Raw genomic sequence first — 14,378 nt, 5'->3', positions numbered from 1 at the left:
TAAAAAAGCTTTTTTCTACTAGTGTCAGCTTCCTTCTTTTGATGAACCTCTTCTAGCTTTTGCTTTTTTGCACTCACTGCCTGTACTTCTTCCTCAGCCTGCCTCTTGCCTATATCAAAGTCACAAAATCCAGTTGAAATATACAACATAAAAAATTCTAATTTTCATAAAATCAGCTGCACCAATCAACAACACCCTAGCTAAAATTAACATCAACATATAATACACGTGCCACTTAACTTCACAACTCAAACAACCAAATTTGAAAAGTCAATTGAAAAACCTTACACAAAGTAGGACTCCCAACATTTACCATGTTCATCTCATTTCATTCCAAAGAAAAAGGCAAAGAAGGGAAAAGAAAAAAAATAGACACATTAAGCACAACCTGCTGAAGTTGATTCTGCTGCAATTGCTCTTGCTGCTGAGATAACGATTGTTGTGACTGGTTCATCCTCATCTGTATGACACCGATTGAAGATTTAAAAATTCAATATTTCAAAATTGACATCCAAGTCATAATCTATTGCAATTGTATTATACAAAAAAGAAAAGAAAAACATAAACATTTACCATCTTAGAACTAATGTATATGGCTAACTTATCACATACAGACAAAGTTTCCTATTTGCTCATGTTTAACACTGAAAGGGGCTTTCAGCATGAAACATTTCTGCTTTTCATATCGGCAAGTTAAGAGAAATTTCCTATTTGCTCATGTTCTAGGGATTATTGAAATGTCAAGGGAGTGATACCACTTTGATGCTCTTTTAAATTTTAGTTATTGATTTTTATATATCACTGACATCAATGATTTTGAGAGTCAAGAGCTAACGAATTGCATGTAAAGGATGAAAAATCCTAAAGATATTTCATATAATCATTTTTTAGAAAGATTATGAAATATATTCATACTCTTAGACAAAGGCTAGAGAAAGTATTGATTATGCTGAAAATATTGATGAATATGTCATAAAATGTATCATTGGAAATATTAGAGTCATCAGATATAGTTTGTTTTATTGTTGACACTGTTCTTGTAAATTAAAATGCACTTACATTTTTACTATGCATACATCAAGGATGCTTATTTCTCTCACTCAAGCAACACGCCAAAAGTCTGCTAAATTTGATATCCTATTAATATTTGAAGAGCAAGTCTAACCTTAGGTGAACCTGATTGCATTTGGGAGGAAATGGTTCCATAGTTCCTGTTAGATTGACCATCCTTCACATTTAAGCTACCTCGGGGAAGACCAGAAAGTCTACGCGGATCCATATCACCATAATTAGAATTTCCAAGGCTGTTTTGTGCCTGAGCCTGCGCCAAGACCTGTTGTTGTTGTGATGCTAACATATATTGGTTTTGTGGTGTTAAATTAGGCTTCTGAACTTGTACACCCAAACCAGGTCTTAATTGATCAATTCCCTGTAAAAAAGGGATAAGGATAGGTCATAATCTGCTCTCAAAAAGTTCAACAAACTTCAGAGAAACGGCGCTAATGAGAATAACATTCAACTCACAGTTAGAGGCCATCCCTTCAACGGAAGACTTGTAACTCCTTGATTTAATCCTGAAGGATAATTAAAGAAATAATCAAAAAAATAGATCCACCATAACTGATATTAAACACTAAATGTCAAAGCCATGCAGAATATCTCTGCATGAGATATACACCAAAACTTATAATAAAGCCAACACTACTAATGTTGATAGGAGTTTCCTTCATTTTTAAAGATGATGTTGGAAATTATAATTTTACACTTAGGAAAAAGGATTATCAAAAAAATCAACAGAAATAGTCTTTTATTTTCATCACAAAAAACATAATAGGCTGCATGAAACAGCACTCTGGCCCTCTAAACCACCACACACGTGCGCACAGAAAGGAAAAAGTTTTAATACAAAGACGGATCATAAAAAGCAGAAATTTGAAGTAAAAATGTGAAGGAGGGCACAGTAACAACACCTGCACTTCCTAACCCAGATTTTGATTGTAAAATTGCTTGTCGATAAACTGATGTATCCAAAGGCAAATTCTTTGGACCAGCGCCAATGTTAACATCTCCTTTGATGTCCTGGAAAATTAATTTATCAACTTTCTTATCATAGTAGTGGTGAAAATAGAGAAAGAATTCAAAATTATAGTTAAGAAAAACATGTGCAATATCTAAGTTAGGATATGGTTGAAGTAGTTACATTGGTTAAAGTAGACCGTGCTTGCAGTTGCTGCAATGCATTGGACATATTCCCTGAATTACCATGAACCAGCTGACTGAAACGGAAAATAACCCTAATTATTAGCAATTCGATCCATAGATCAACTTAATAGTGATACTTTCTCGCACACGGTAACTACAATCTATAAAACTAAGCAAAGTTAGTTACCCTTGATGACTTGTTGCTGATTTGAGAAGAGCCATCCTATTCGCATCGATAAGATTTGGAGATGCTTCTGAATCCATTGAATGAGGGTGTTTCATTCGCTCTTCATACATTTTCATAGCCAACACACTTGCTGGTGGCTGCCCCAACATACCTTCAGAGTTAATGGCATTTAAGGAACCACCCAGTCCACTCAGTGCAGGATGATTAGGATCTCTTCTCTGTAACTGGACATTGCGTTGCTGCATTAGTTGCATTTGAAGTTGTTCTTTTGCCTTCGTTTGCTGGGTCTATCAACATGCAAATACATGCATAAGATCAAGTTTGCTACCAACCAATATATAGAACTAAAAGCAGCTCAGTGCACCAGGTTCCCACCAAGGGGGGTCCTCGAGAGGATAGATACACGTAGCCATACCCTAACAAAAATAAAATATATGTGTTACATAATAAGCTCACCTCAATGTAAGCGGCAGCAGCCTCAGAATGTTTCTCATTTGTTCTCGAGATGAATATATCCCAAAAGACAGACCACCACTCGAAAAGAAATCCTCCAGGTGCATCAATTGCTATCAAAAACAAAACTTACAAACTCAGTATATACTCAGTTGCGCCACTGCTTTCATCATATCATATAATTTAAACTTTTGAGCTATGATTTCAAATAAAAAAACGTTAAATAGAAATACGTGCAAGCTTAGAAGATAAATTAAATAAATTCTCTGCATCTTTACCTAAAAAAAACTCTCCTAATTCTTGACAAACACATGTTAACCTAATTCTTGATAACACATTAACACAACATAGTAAAGAATGATCAACAATCTTAATTCTTAGTTTCTTACCTACTGGATCCGTCGAAACTTTTGTTTCTTAGTTTCTTACCTACTGGCGTTCAACTTTCTTTTCAGAAAATAATCATGAATATAAACATCAAGCCTGAAGCATAACAGACAAACAGATGAACATCAACATAACATGATCCTCAAGACCAAAATCAAATAAACCAGAAACAAACACAAAAAAGAAAACAAATTCTAGAGTGTAAAAAATGCCAAGCATTTAGCATGTCCACATACATTTTATCAGCTTCCCAATTACTTTGAGCTTGACCCAAAGTTGGCTTCATATTGACAAACCCAAATTCCTAACAGCTTGTGGTATTCTCTGCAAAGAAAAAAAAACTTAGTTTTAGAACCCTTTATCAAACATGAAAATCAACCATACTTCTAAATTTGTCATTGTTCTGTCAATCAAACTTATTAAATTTGTCATCATTCATAATCAAGAAGATAATGAAATGATAAAACTTCTATTGTTTATAACTTAAGTAGAATGTATATTTAATCTAAACAACTATAACTCAAATTGATGGGATGAGGCTTCTATTTCTTTGCAGGAAGATGATGAACAAATCAGCAAGAAGGATACAGGAAAAATAGAAGAAAACCCAGCAAAGAAACAGAAAAACATAAACCAAACCTAAAATTGAGAACCCAAAAATTGAAACTGAGCTGCCTCTTTCATAGAGCCTGCAAAAAACAACACAGAAAACCAGTTAGAGAGATTAATATTCACAAATTGAGAAAGATGAAATCTAGAAGATGAATTTCGAGATACATCACCATCCACCATAACCACCACATTTCACCACCACCTCAAATCTTCAATCATCCTAACCAACAAAAAAAAAAAGCAACAGAAAAAAAAAGCAAATAAATGTATAGAAAGAAATATCGAACCAGAGGAAAGAAGGAGAAAGAAGCTCTGTCACCGCCGTCGTCAAACACCGCCGTGTTACCGCGAAACACCACCGGAACTCTCTATATCGGTCGGAACTCTCTGTCACCCGCCGGCAAATCTCTCACTCGGCCACTCCCTCATAGGTGGTGGTGGTGGTGGCGGTGGTTGCGATTGTGAAGGACAAGGACGAGATGGAGGGTGAGAGAAAGAGTTTGACAAACTTGAGGGTATAGCATTGGGGAATTAGTGGGATTCTTTCTTAACAGAGAGATGAAATCTGTGGGCTGAACCAAATCTGTGTTCTGATTCACTTGGTTTACTTGTTGTCTTGTGTTTAGTGGAGCTTTTCAATTGGTGCAAGGAAAGGCCCAACAGGATTGATGCAGGCTGAATCATTGCAACCATATAGAAGTTTCTAGTTGCCACCATGTGGTTTTATAAGCATATAATAAGTGTCAATTAACTATTGGATAGAATATTAGGGTTACCAAAGGACAAGCAAATTAGGTTAGATGAAATGGAAACCTAGAGGTGGCAATATGTGATTGGTCAACATGGAAAAATGTAGGAGATTGATTGGGCAAGAAATTAGGGTTTGAAGAGGGGGCTTGCAAAACCACTTATCCTTTATTATATTAAGATTATTATGCAAATGCGACGTAGAACTTATTATTTTATGTAATTATTTGTGTAAATGCATGACAATATGCTATCGAGAGTACAAGTCCACTGGGCCTCAGTCCAACTTTGTTGGAAGCGGTCCATGGATAAAGAGATTAATGGACCAAGAAGTCTAAACCCACGTTTCTTTTATACCTCGAACTGACGTTTTTGCTATTGCAAGGTTTTTCATTTTTTACGAATCGATTTTTTTTCATCGTTTAAATATTTTGGTTAATAGAAATCGCTTGTTTTTTTCGGTTTCTGTAACCGAAGTTAATTGATATAGAAACAGAAGCTCAAGTTCTGATATCAATTACGTTTTTTTGAAGAAATCACCACTTACTAACTCCTCTCTTGCGCGATTTTGAGCCCAACTTCAACATCCAACTTCAAATCATACTTCATCAAATAAGTTCCATACATTTTTTATCAATTTATGTGTTCATCCTCAGCATTTTCAATTCTATGCGTTTTTTGTTCCACCCTTAGCAAATTTATATCTCTGAATTTGTGTTAAATTGTTGATTATGTTGTTTGAATTGTTGATTATTGGTTAGTTGTTAAATTGATTAGATATTAGGATGAATGCATGTTGCATATTAAGTTAAATGTGAATATGAGGTTAGTTTTATTATATTGTACTCTAAGTGCTTGACAAAATATTTTAGTGAATTGAAATGTTTCTCCATATGAATTATGTTTCCATTGGTGTAAGAATTAAATATTTGATTAAATTATAAGTTTAAATTTATCAAAGATTATAAGTTTGTATTGATTGTGAATTTATTTTTCTATGTTTAGATATGGAAGAAGATCTCGTGTAGACACCCTTAGCATATTTTTCAATCTTGATTTCAAGCCTTAAATGCGTGTGAAAACCGATTTGATTCGAATGAGATTTTTGGTTGTGTATTGATGAAGAATAACAAAGTGACAGACCTTTCCTGATATAAATAAAAGATCATTTCAGTTAACATTAACCGAAGTTTTTAGCGAGAAGTTTCTAAAAACCGAAGTTTGAATTTTTTGGTTCATAAAAACTGATATTTTGTGTTCCAATTTTTTGAATTTTGAAGGACAAAATAAAATTCTAGAGACGTATAAAAGAAATGTGGGATCGGAAGAGAAATTTTCTTATTAGAATTCATTTCATTCAAGAGGATACTTGGCACATTAGTTCTTCATTGAGAAATTGCATAAAGGTATATAAAATAACCTGTAAAATAGAGGAATTAAAATTATTTTGGTTATTGGAATCAATTTATATAGTGTGTGAGTGTTTGTTATAAAAAATATTAGGCTGCAACTTCATACTTTGCACGAGACACTAAAAGAATAAGGGTCTTGTTAACATGTGCCCTTAGGGCACATGTTAAGATATACTATCAAAATAAAAATTCAACATTTAATGATACAAGAAATTTAATGCTTCAAAAGTCAAAATGCACAAATTAGCATTTAATAATTTCTATTTTTGCTTCCTTAACATGTGCCTTAAGGGCACATGTTAACATTCTCCAAAGAATAAACCTTCAATTTAGTCTCTGAACTATTAATCTCTCTCCAATTTGACCTCTGGACTATACAAATATACTAAATAGTCCATAAACTATTATTCATACATCAATTTAGTCCTTTTGTTCATTTAAAAAATAAGAGAAAATGATAGTCGAGGGACCAAATTGATGGATTATAAATAGTTTAGGAACGATTTAATATATTTCTATAGTATAGGGACCAAATTGAAGAGATATTGATAGTTCAAGGACTAAATTGAAGGTTTATTCACGCTAAAAACTTCAAGAACAACTACGATAATTGACACCTTCTTAGTTTATAATTTTCCTTTATTTGCACCTATTGATAATTTTAATCTTTGTTTTTACAAATTTTAATTGGAATTAATTACTATTTGTCTACTACTCCCTCCGTCCTAAAATATAAGAGAAAATTGGTCAAAGAAAGTTGATGTATTTGGTTAAAATATTTGGACTAAATACATCAACTTTCTTTGACCAATTTTTCCTTATATTTTGGAACAAATGGAGTACTTCATTTGTGTCATTACAAGGACCTTATTTGCAATATTTCTCTATCTCTAAATAATTGCGTTTTTTTTTTCGGTACAATAATTAATTGTTATTTTAAAATATAAAAAAAAAAATGTTTACCGCATTCCAATAATATATAATTGGCTAAATTGCACTTTTAGTCCATAAGATTCACAAACTTGCAATTTTAACCCTCTAATTTTCAAAATAGCACTTTTAGCCTCATATGTTTGCTCCCTTTCACAAAAAGTTAATTTTAACTAAGTCAATGCTGATGTGACAAGCCACTTAGGTGACTCAGGTGCCACATCAACTTCTTTTAGCACCTAATAAATAACAAAATAAATAAATAAATAAATAAAAAGGAAACAATCCGACTCCATTGTTTTGCATGAATCTCACTCCAGAATCTGGTAAGACCCATTAAACTGAAACAATCCCTTAACGCAACTAATTAGACTAACGGAGTAAAATAATTAGATTTTTTTGCTAGTTACACCCGTCCATCATAGTTACATCCTTTGTCACAAACTAATTATCATGTGAGATTTGGAAAGTTATTATCACGTGTAATTTGGAAAGTTATATATATATATATATATATATATATATATATTCTCATACTATAACACCATCAACAATATTGAAATCTATTAAAGAAAAAAAAAAAGCATCTTTCACATTTCAATGTCTCATGTTAACAACTTCACCGCAATTCGACTTAATTTACTCAAAGATGTGTATAAACTTTCATTCTGTTTTATGATTTATTATCTTTATTCCTGAAATCGATATTGTTTTAAAACTTTATGCTAACTTTATATATATATATATATATTTAAAGAGGTCCTTTGAATCTCAATCCTTTATCTGATCGGGAGAAGTTGGTTAATGAATTGCAAATTAGATATCGGACCTACTGTGTTGAGTTTTGCGTAACCGAAGTTAGTATAGTTCCAAATTTTTTATTAGATTTTTTTTACACCAAAATTCTCAATTATTTATATTTAATTTAATTTTATATGTTATTTCTATTAAAATTATGATATCGAGTATTGATATTAGAATTTTCACACACGACACAATTTTGCATTTAGTGACAAATCACAATGATCGTGTTACAACAAATTTCTATACATCTGGTAATGGAAGCGACAAGTCACAATGTTTTGATAAAATAAAGATGTATTATGACTGTAGATATTTGTCGGCATGTGAAGCTGGTTGGAGGATATTTTCTTTTGATATACACTATAGAGAGCCTACGATTGAGCAGTTTAATTATCATCTTGAAGATGAGCACACTGTTTTATTTTAAGATAACAAACGTATTGAAGACGTTCTAAACAAACCAAAGAGTCGCACATCAAAAATTTTGGCATGGATAGATGCAAACAATAAATTTCCAGAGGCAAAAAATTTAACATATAGTCAATTCTCAACTAAGTTTGTGTGGAAAGAAAATTTGCATCAATGGGCTCCAAGACAAAGAGGTTTTTCAATTGGAAGAGTTCACTTTGCACCACCTGGTGCGGGTGAAAGGTTTTATTTGAGGACGTTGTTAAACTACGTCAAATGTCCTACTTCTTTTGATGAATTAAAAACAGTGGATAATTTCAAATATGATAGTTTCAAGGAAGCCTGTTTTAGAACTTGACATTCCATCAGATTTATTGATTCCAAATTCAGGTGATCCTCTTGCTTCTATCGTTGAAATCACTTATCCCCAATTTTTATATAACATGAACGATATAACGTATTTCCAAAATAGAGATATACTACCTCCTAAAAATTCAATAGTCGACACAATAAATGATTATATGTTGGATTTAATTCCTGGTGAAGAAAAAACATATTTGAGTTATGATACTCCACTCACACAAAATGTAGACGGTCAAACAGTGGATGATGTTCATACTCCCGAATTTTTGAATACGATTCCTACGTCGGGACTTCCAAATCACAAGTTGAGACTTAAATCTGGAGTTCCAGTTATGCTATTAAGGAATTTGAATAAAAAATTAGGATTATGCAATGAAACAAGACTTATTATTACGAGATTGGGAAAACGTGCTCTTAAAGAAAAAATTATTTTTAGAAGTAATATTGATGATCAGGTTTTCATACCTAGATTTTCTCTGACACCATCTGACGTGAGAATTCTTTTTAAATTTCAACGGAGACAATTTTCTATAATGATTTCTTTTGCGATGACTATTAATAAGAGTCAGAAACAATCTTTAAAGCATGTTGGAATATATCTTCCGTCGCAAGTATTTTCACATGGTCAGTTGTATGTTGCAATTTCAAGAGTTACTTCTAGAAAATGATTAAAAATATTGATCATCGATGACAACGATGAAGATACGACTAAGACTTCGAATATGGTCTATAAGGAAGTCTTTCGTAATATAACATAATTTTCTTTGTATGAATATTTTTCCAAAATTATTGTTGAACTATCGTTTAATGTTACTTAACTTTTTTCATATACATTACATTATTGGAATTATCATATCTTATTTAATCATTATATATCTTACCGCTAATCAGACCCGTGCACCGCACGGGTCGATGTTCTAGTGTAGTAATATTTTCTTGTAACTTGTGCATTATACTTTTTAAACATTAAATTCTTTTATGTTATTAAATGCATATTTCTATTTTTAGATAACTTAACATGTGCCCTTAGTGCACATGTTAACATGACCCTTATTTTTTATAGGTTCATGCTATGTTCTCTAAGGGCAATGTTAAGGAATACAGAAGTGATTTAACATTGAAAAAAACAATATTTTGAATTTTAAAAAGTTGAACACACAGTTTTTTAAGATAAATTTTTTATATTTAGTTTTTTAACATGTGATTTTAGGGGTTTCCGTGAGCTTAACTCAATTGGTAGGGACATTACATTTTATATACAGGAACTGAGATTCGAACTCCAGACATCCCACTTATCCACTTTTAATGTCATTTTATATCTTTCATTAACATTTACTTTACGTGAACTCATTTCATCTCTGTCTTCATGAATTCAATTCATGTTGGTGTATGTGAACTCAGGTTATACCCCCGTCAAATATGAAGAACAGAGAAAGACAAGAAAATGGAAAGGGCAGTAGTTGAAAATTTAAAAGAAACTAGGAGAATTTTAGTCAATTCAAAATGTAGCTAAAAGTTCATATGCTAACAAGAAAAAATCAAAGAGTTTTACACAATTTATACTACTATGGATATGGATTTTCACCGACGTAATTTTTTTCGTATACAATTTAGATTTTTTTTTTTTTTAATAAGTTGAGGAGCATCTAAACATCAGATAAACAAAGCAGACTCCGCTTCTATTCTTATATCTTTCTATTTTATTAATAAAAAAAGGAAAATAGAATTATACAAAATTAGGGGACATAAACATAATCTAATGAGTCCAAGGATAATGAAACATACCAATCAACTTTTAGTTAATCTTAACATACAAATTAAAAGTCCTAAAATAAAGAAGTCCTAATCACCCATTTAAGTGACTCAAAAATCTTACCATGGAAAATTTATCCTTGGTAAATTCTTGTAGATTGATTTACTATATCAAATATCAAATTATAGTAATTATTTGGTTTCTATATATGTACATGTATCACACACATAGAGTGGCCCATATGCACATGGGTGGGTGAAGCTAAAGTTTTTCTCTACCGACATTTATTATATAAGATCAAACTAAGATCAAACAAGTGTTTGGTTGTTGGGGTATCCTTCAATCTCTTTTCCTGGAATTGCATTTGCATATACTATATATATTATAATGTAAGCAAAGAGACACTGCACACTGAATATCAACAAGTTTTTATTTTAATCCATAATACATTGTATAAGGTGGTTATACCTTACCATTTAGATCCTTCCTTTTCAGTATCTTTACATTAGGTATTAAGTGTCTCTTTGAAATATCATGGAAATTTCAAGAAACTATATAAACTATACATGTACGTTTGAATTTACTACGAAATATTGGAAGAATAACATTCAATGAATAACTATCACGAATTTACAGAAACTACACTTTGAATTAGCTTTAATAAATTTATGATTTCATTGCAATGTTGTCATATTTACCATTCATCTATATAAACATTTAGGCTCTATAAAACATTAGTTGGTTCAGTAGTAATTGACACTGAATTTTGTATGAAGGATCGTAGTTCGATCCCCTTCAACTGTGATCGGTAGGGGTTGAAACCACTTGATGCCAAAACTAACTCTCGAACTAAATTATACGGTCCAGTGCGCTAGATACTGGTGGTGAAAACTAATAAATATTTAAGCTCTATTTGACAAAATTACATAGCTTATAATTTATAGGGAATAATTTATAAGTTAGCTTATAACTTATAGTGAATAATCTAAATAATTAAATTTATAGTATTGAATAAAATTATCAGTTAAATATCAATGACATAAAAAAATATGTTCAACTAATATTTATTTTTTTGTAACAAAAAAAAACTAATATTTACTTTTATTAGATGAAAGGACAAAAATGAGAATTACTACTATTTGGAGTCTAGATACAAGTTGGATTTGGGGTAAAATTGAGATGAAAACTAATTGACTTATCAAATTAAAGTATAAACTTTGGAGTAAAATTGAGATGAAAATTAATTGACCTATCAAATTAAAGTATAAACTAATAAAAAAATGTTATAAGCTAAAATGACGATTATGAAATAATTTTTTTTAATCACATGAGCATTTTTTTAATCACATGGCACACCAATAATTTAACCTAGGCTAAAGAATTTAATTCCGTGACATTAAATAGTGGTAAAATTTGTCATAACTCACAATCCATCCATCCAAACATCAACCAACCAATGTTTTTTGAGGTATATACTATTGAGTATATTTGATTTGATTAACGTTATAAGTGGTTGAAAAATAACAATGTTCCTAGTATTATTTATTGCAATGTCCTCTTATGACTAAGGGATATTCATTTTGTACTCCTACATGAATCCGTGACACACGAGAAATGTTGAAATGAATGGTAACCCTTAAAAGTGTGTAAGGTTACTTTACCTACACTACACGACACAACAACATATTACTAAGTCACTGCAAACAGGAACAACAATTCGTCATCTTTAAGACCTAATTAAATTAATAGTATGGGAGAAAGTTTTACCAATTTTTTGCTTTTGCAATGAGTGATGGTGTAGAGATTATGACAAAAAAAATAGGACACTAAAATTGGCCTTATTAAGGAAAAATACAGTAATATGTCAAATATGTTAAAGTGAGAATTTTGTTCTGTCCCTTCAATTATTTAAAGGGACGGCTAGTAGAGAATAGTGGCAATGCAGCCATAGGAAAATTTCAAATGTTGAATTGTTCTATAATGTGACATAATGTATATATGAGAAGCATATCAAACACTAACAAATATGGACGTTAATATGTTGATACAGATAATAATTTGAGAAAATAAATTAATTAAATGTAATCACGTGTATTAGTGTCGGACATTAGACATGTCTTTCATTAGAAGTGTTGGTGCTACTCATATAAGAAGATAGAGAAAGAAGAATTTGTTTTGGATTGTTAGTCTTTAAACTCATTTGAGATAGATGGATTTGTTTTGGATTGTAAAATTTATTGCAAACTTAGGATTAAAGTACTCAAATGTAAATCAGTTTAGTTTAAACTTAATTTTAAATAAATCAACTAAAATTGGGGAAATTTAAAACCTATGTAACACTGACAATTTAAGTTAAAGGTTGACTAGTGTCAATATCGGCAATGACATATAGTTACATTCGATCATATTTATTCATTAATTTGCGCTCATAGGTTAATCTCAGTATCATGTTTGGTATCTATCATGTATGATAATTCAAAACTAAGCTTTGCAAATATTGGTCCAACTAAGCACAATAAGTGATAGAAAAAGATAGCTGAAAAATTCATTTATAATTACTAATGAATATTGACTATTATCTTTTTTGACACATTTTCTTATTAATTTTTAAATTAATGTGTAATGTGTTCTTAATATCAACTATTATGATTCAATTGTCATAACAACAAAACTCATAAAATAAAAAAACCAAAAGAAGATAGAACAAGATCTTGCTTGAAATTAAGGTCCATGGATTCAATAGACCCAATTTGAGTTTAGCACAAAATTCAAAGATCCATAAACTATATATATGATAGTTTAAACATAATATAGTATGTTTAAGACATCAAAATACACTTTAGAATTAAGCATACCCATTATTTGACAAGAAACAAACTCACTATCCTAGAAAATTTGGTTGCTCTTTAAACATGAAAAGCAAATCAAAGATTAATTACACATAAACTCTAACTAAGCAAATGTTTGAATTGACAACAATTTTACAGAATCACAGTGTGCTAGCAAAAACTATTTTTCAACACTTCAAGAAAATCACACTGTCACTGTGACTTTGTCAAACTCACTGTGATTTCAAACACGCACGTACAAATTTAGCATAACCACCTTTGTCGATGGTATAATCCACCATTAAGATTACCTTTTGGAGAATCCTAGGAATCCACTATTAGCCATAGTGCTAGTTGAACGAGTAAGACCAAAACATAGTGTTGAAGTAGGTGAAGTAGCATCTTCATCTTCTCCTCTTAACTCAAAAGATGAACCATAGCTTAAGAAACGCCGCCTTCTCGGGACAATTTTGGTTGACGATGATGTTGATGATGAAGACTCAGAGGAAGAAGAACATGAAGCAGAAGAATAATAAGGCGAATTCGAAGGTGATGAAGATGAAGATGACGACGAAGAAGACTTAATATTTTTTCTAAGATTTAGTTTTGGAAAAAGTGCAAGAAAAAGATTGGATCTTGAATTTTTCTTACTTGGTATTTTTTTGCATGAAAAATAAGATGGTGGAGGAGTAAGAGGAGGTAGAATTTTTTCAGAGAATGTGTATTTTGGTGTGCCAGGTTGAGATTCCCAAACAAAAGGGACAGTAATAGCTACTCTAAAAGATGGATTGGAAATGGAACTTTCTTTTGTTAGAAGTCTGCAAAAGAACTTGTCATCTTGCTTGATTTGGAGGATAGTTTTTTGTTGTTGCTCAGATTTGGAACTAAACATCTTTGAATAAGAATTTTGGTAACTTTGTGTTTCAATGAATAATAATGTGAAATGGGTTTGAAGTATATGATATAGAGATTTAGAGTTTGTCTTTTTTATATTTAAATAATTTAAATAATAGTGTTAAGTGTCACATTGAAATGAAGTCATCATTTTTGCATATATCTCTTACTATTAATTAATTTGGAACACATGCAATGCAACTCTATTATTGAGACTATTGGTATTTTAGCTTACGGTGTTTATATTTAAGATCTTGAAGTGCATCCTCATTTAAGAATGAATTGGTTCTATCGATAAGAGTCTTGGAAGCTTTAAATATGTGATCAGAAGTTTGATTTCTAATTCATGTGTATGAAGAAAATTCGATCGTGTGAGGAGAATTTACGTGTTTTATGTG

The 14,378-nt window shown here is 31.2% G+C and overlaps 2 protein-coding genes and 1 pseudogene across 2 annotated transcripts; 1 reads left to right on the top strand and 2 right to left on the bottom strand.

The window, feature by feature from the left end:
- Positions 1-8: 8 nt before the first annotated feature.
- On the bottom strand, positions 9-5,215 carry LOC123891941 (transcriptional corepressor LEUNIG_HOMOLOG-like). The gene is made up of 10 exons (XM_045941803.1): positions 5,136-5,215; positions 3,466-3,509; positions 2,846-2,955; positions 2,390-2,676; positions 2,201-2,276; positions 1,971-2,079; positions 1,525-1,574; positions 1,166-1,429; positions 389-460; positions 9-109 (listed from the first exon to the last, which is right to left on the bottom strand). Exons 1-10 carry the CDS (start codon positions 5,213-5,215, stop codon positions 74-76), a joined length of 1,128 nt encoding a protein of 375 aa, XP_045797759.1. The 3' UTR covers positions 9-73.
- Positions 5,216-7,885: 2,670 nt separating this feature from the next.
- LOC123891940 lies at positions 7,886-9,251 on the top strand (annotated as a pseudogene).
- Positions 9,252-12,969: 3,718 nt separating this feature from the next.
- On the bottom strand, positions 12,970-14,058 carry LOC123889730 (putative protein TPRXL). Its single transcript, XM_045939198.1, has one exon. The coding sequence runs from the start codon at positions 13,976-13,978 to the stop codon at positions 13,394-13,396; it is 585 nt and encodes a 194-aa protein (XP_045795154.1). The 5' UTR covers positions 13,979-14,058; the 3' UTR covers positions 12,970-13,393.
- Between the last annotated feature and the right edge of the window lie 320 nt (positions 14,059-14,378).

The sequence above is a fragment of the Trifolium pratense genome, linkage group LG6 (genome assembly GCF_020283565.1).
Source record: "Trifolium pratense cultivar HEN17-A07 linkage group LG6, ARS_RC_1.1, whole genome shotgun sequence".
NCBI classification, from domain to species: domain Eukaryota; kingdom Viridiplantae; phylum Streptophyta; class Magnoliopsida; order Fabales; family Fabaceae; genus Trifolium; species Trifolium pratense.
This window is presented reverse-complemented; position numbering and strand designations above follow the sequence as displayed.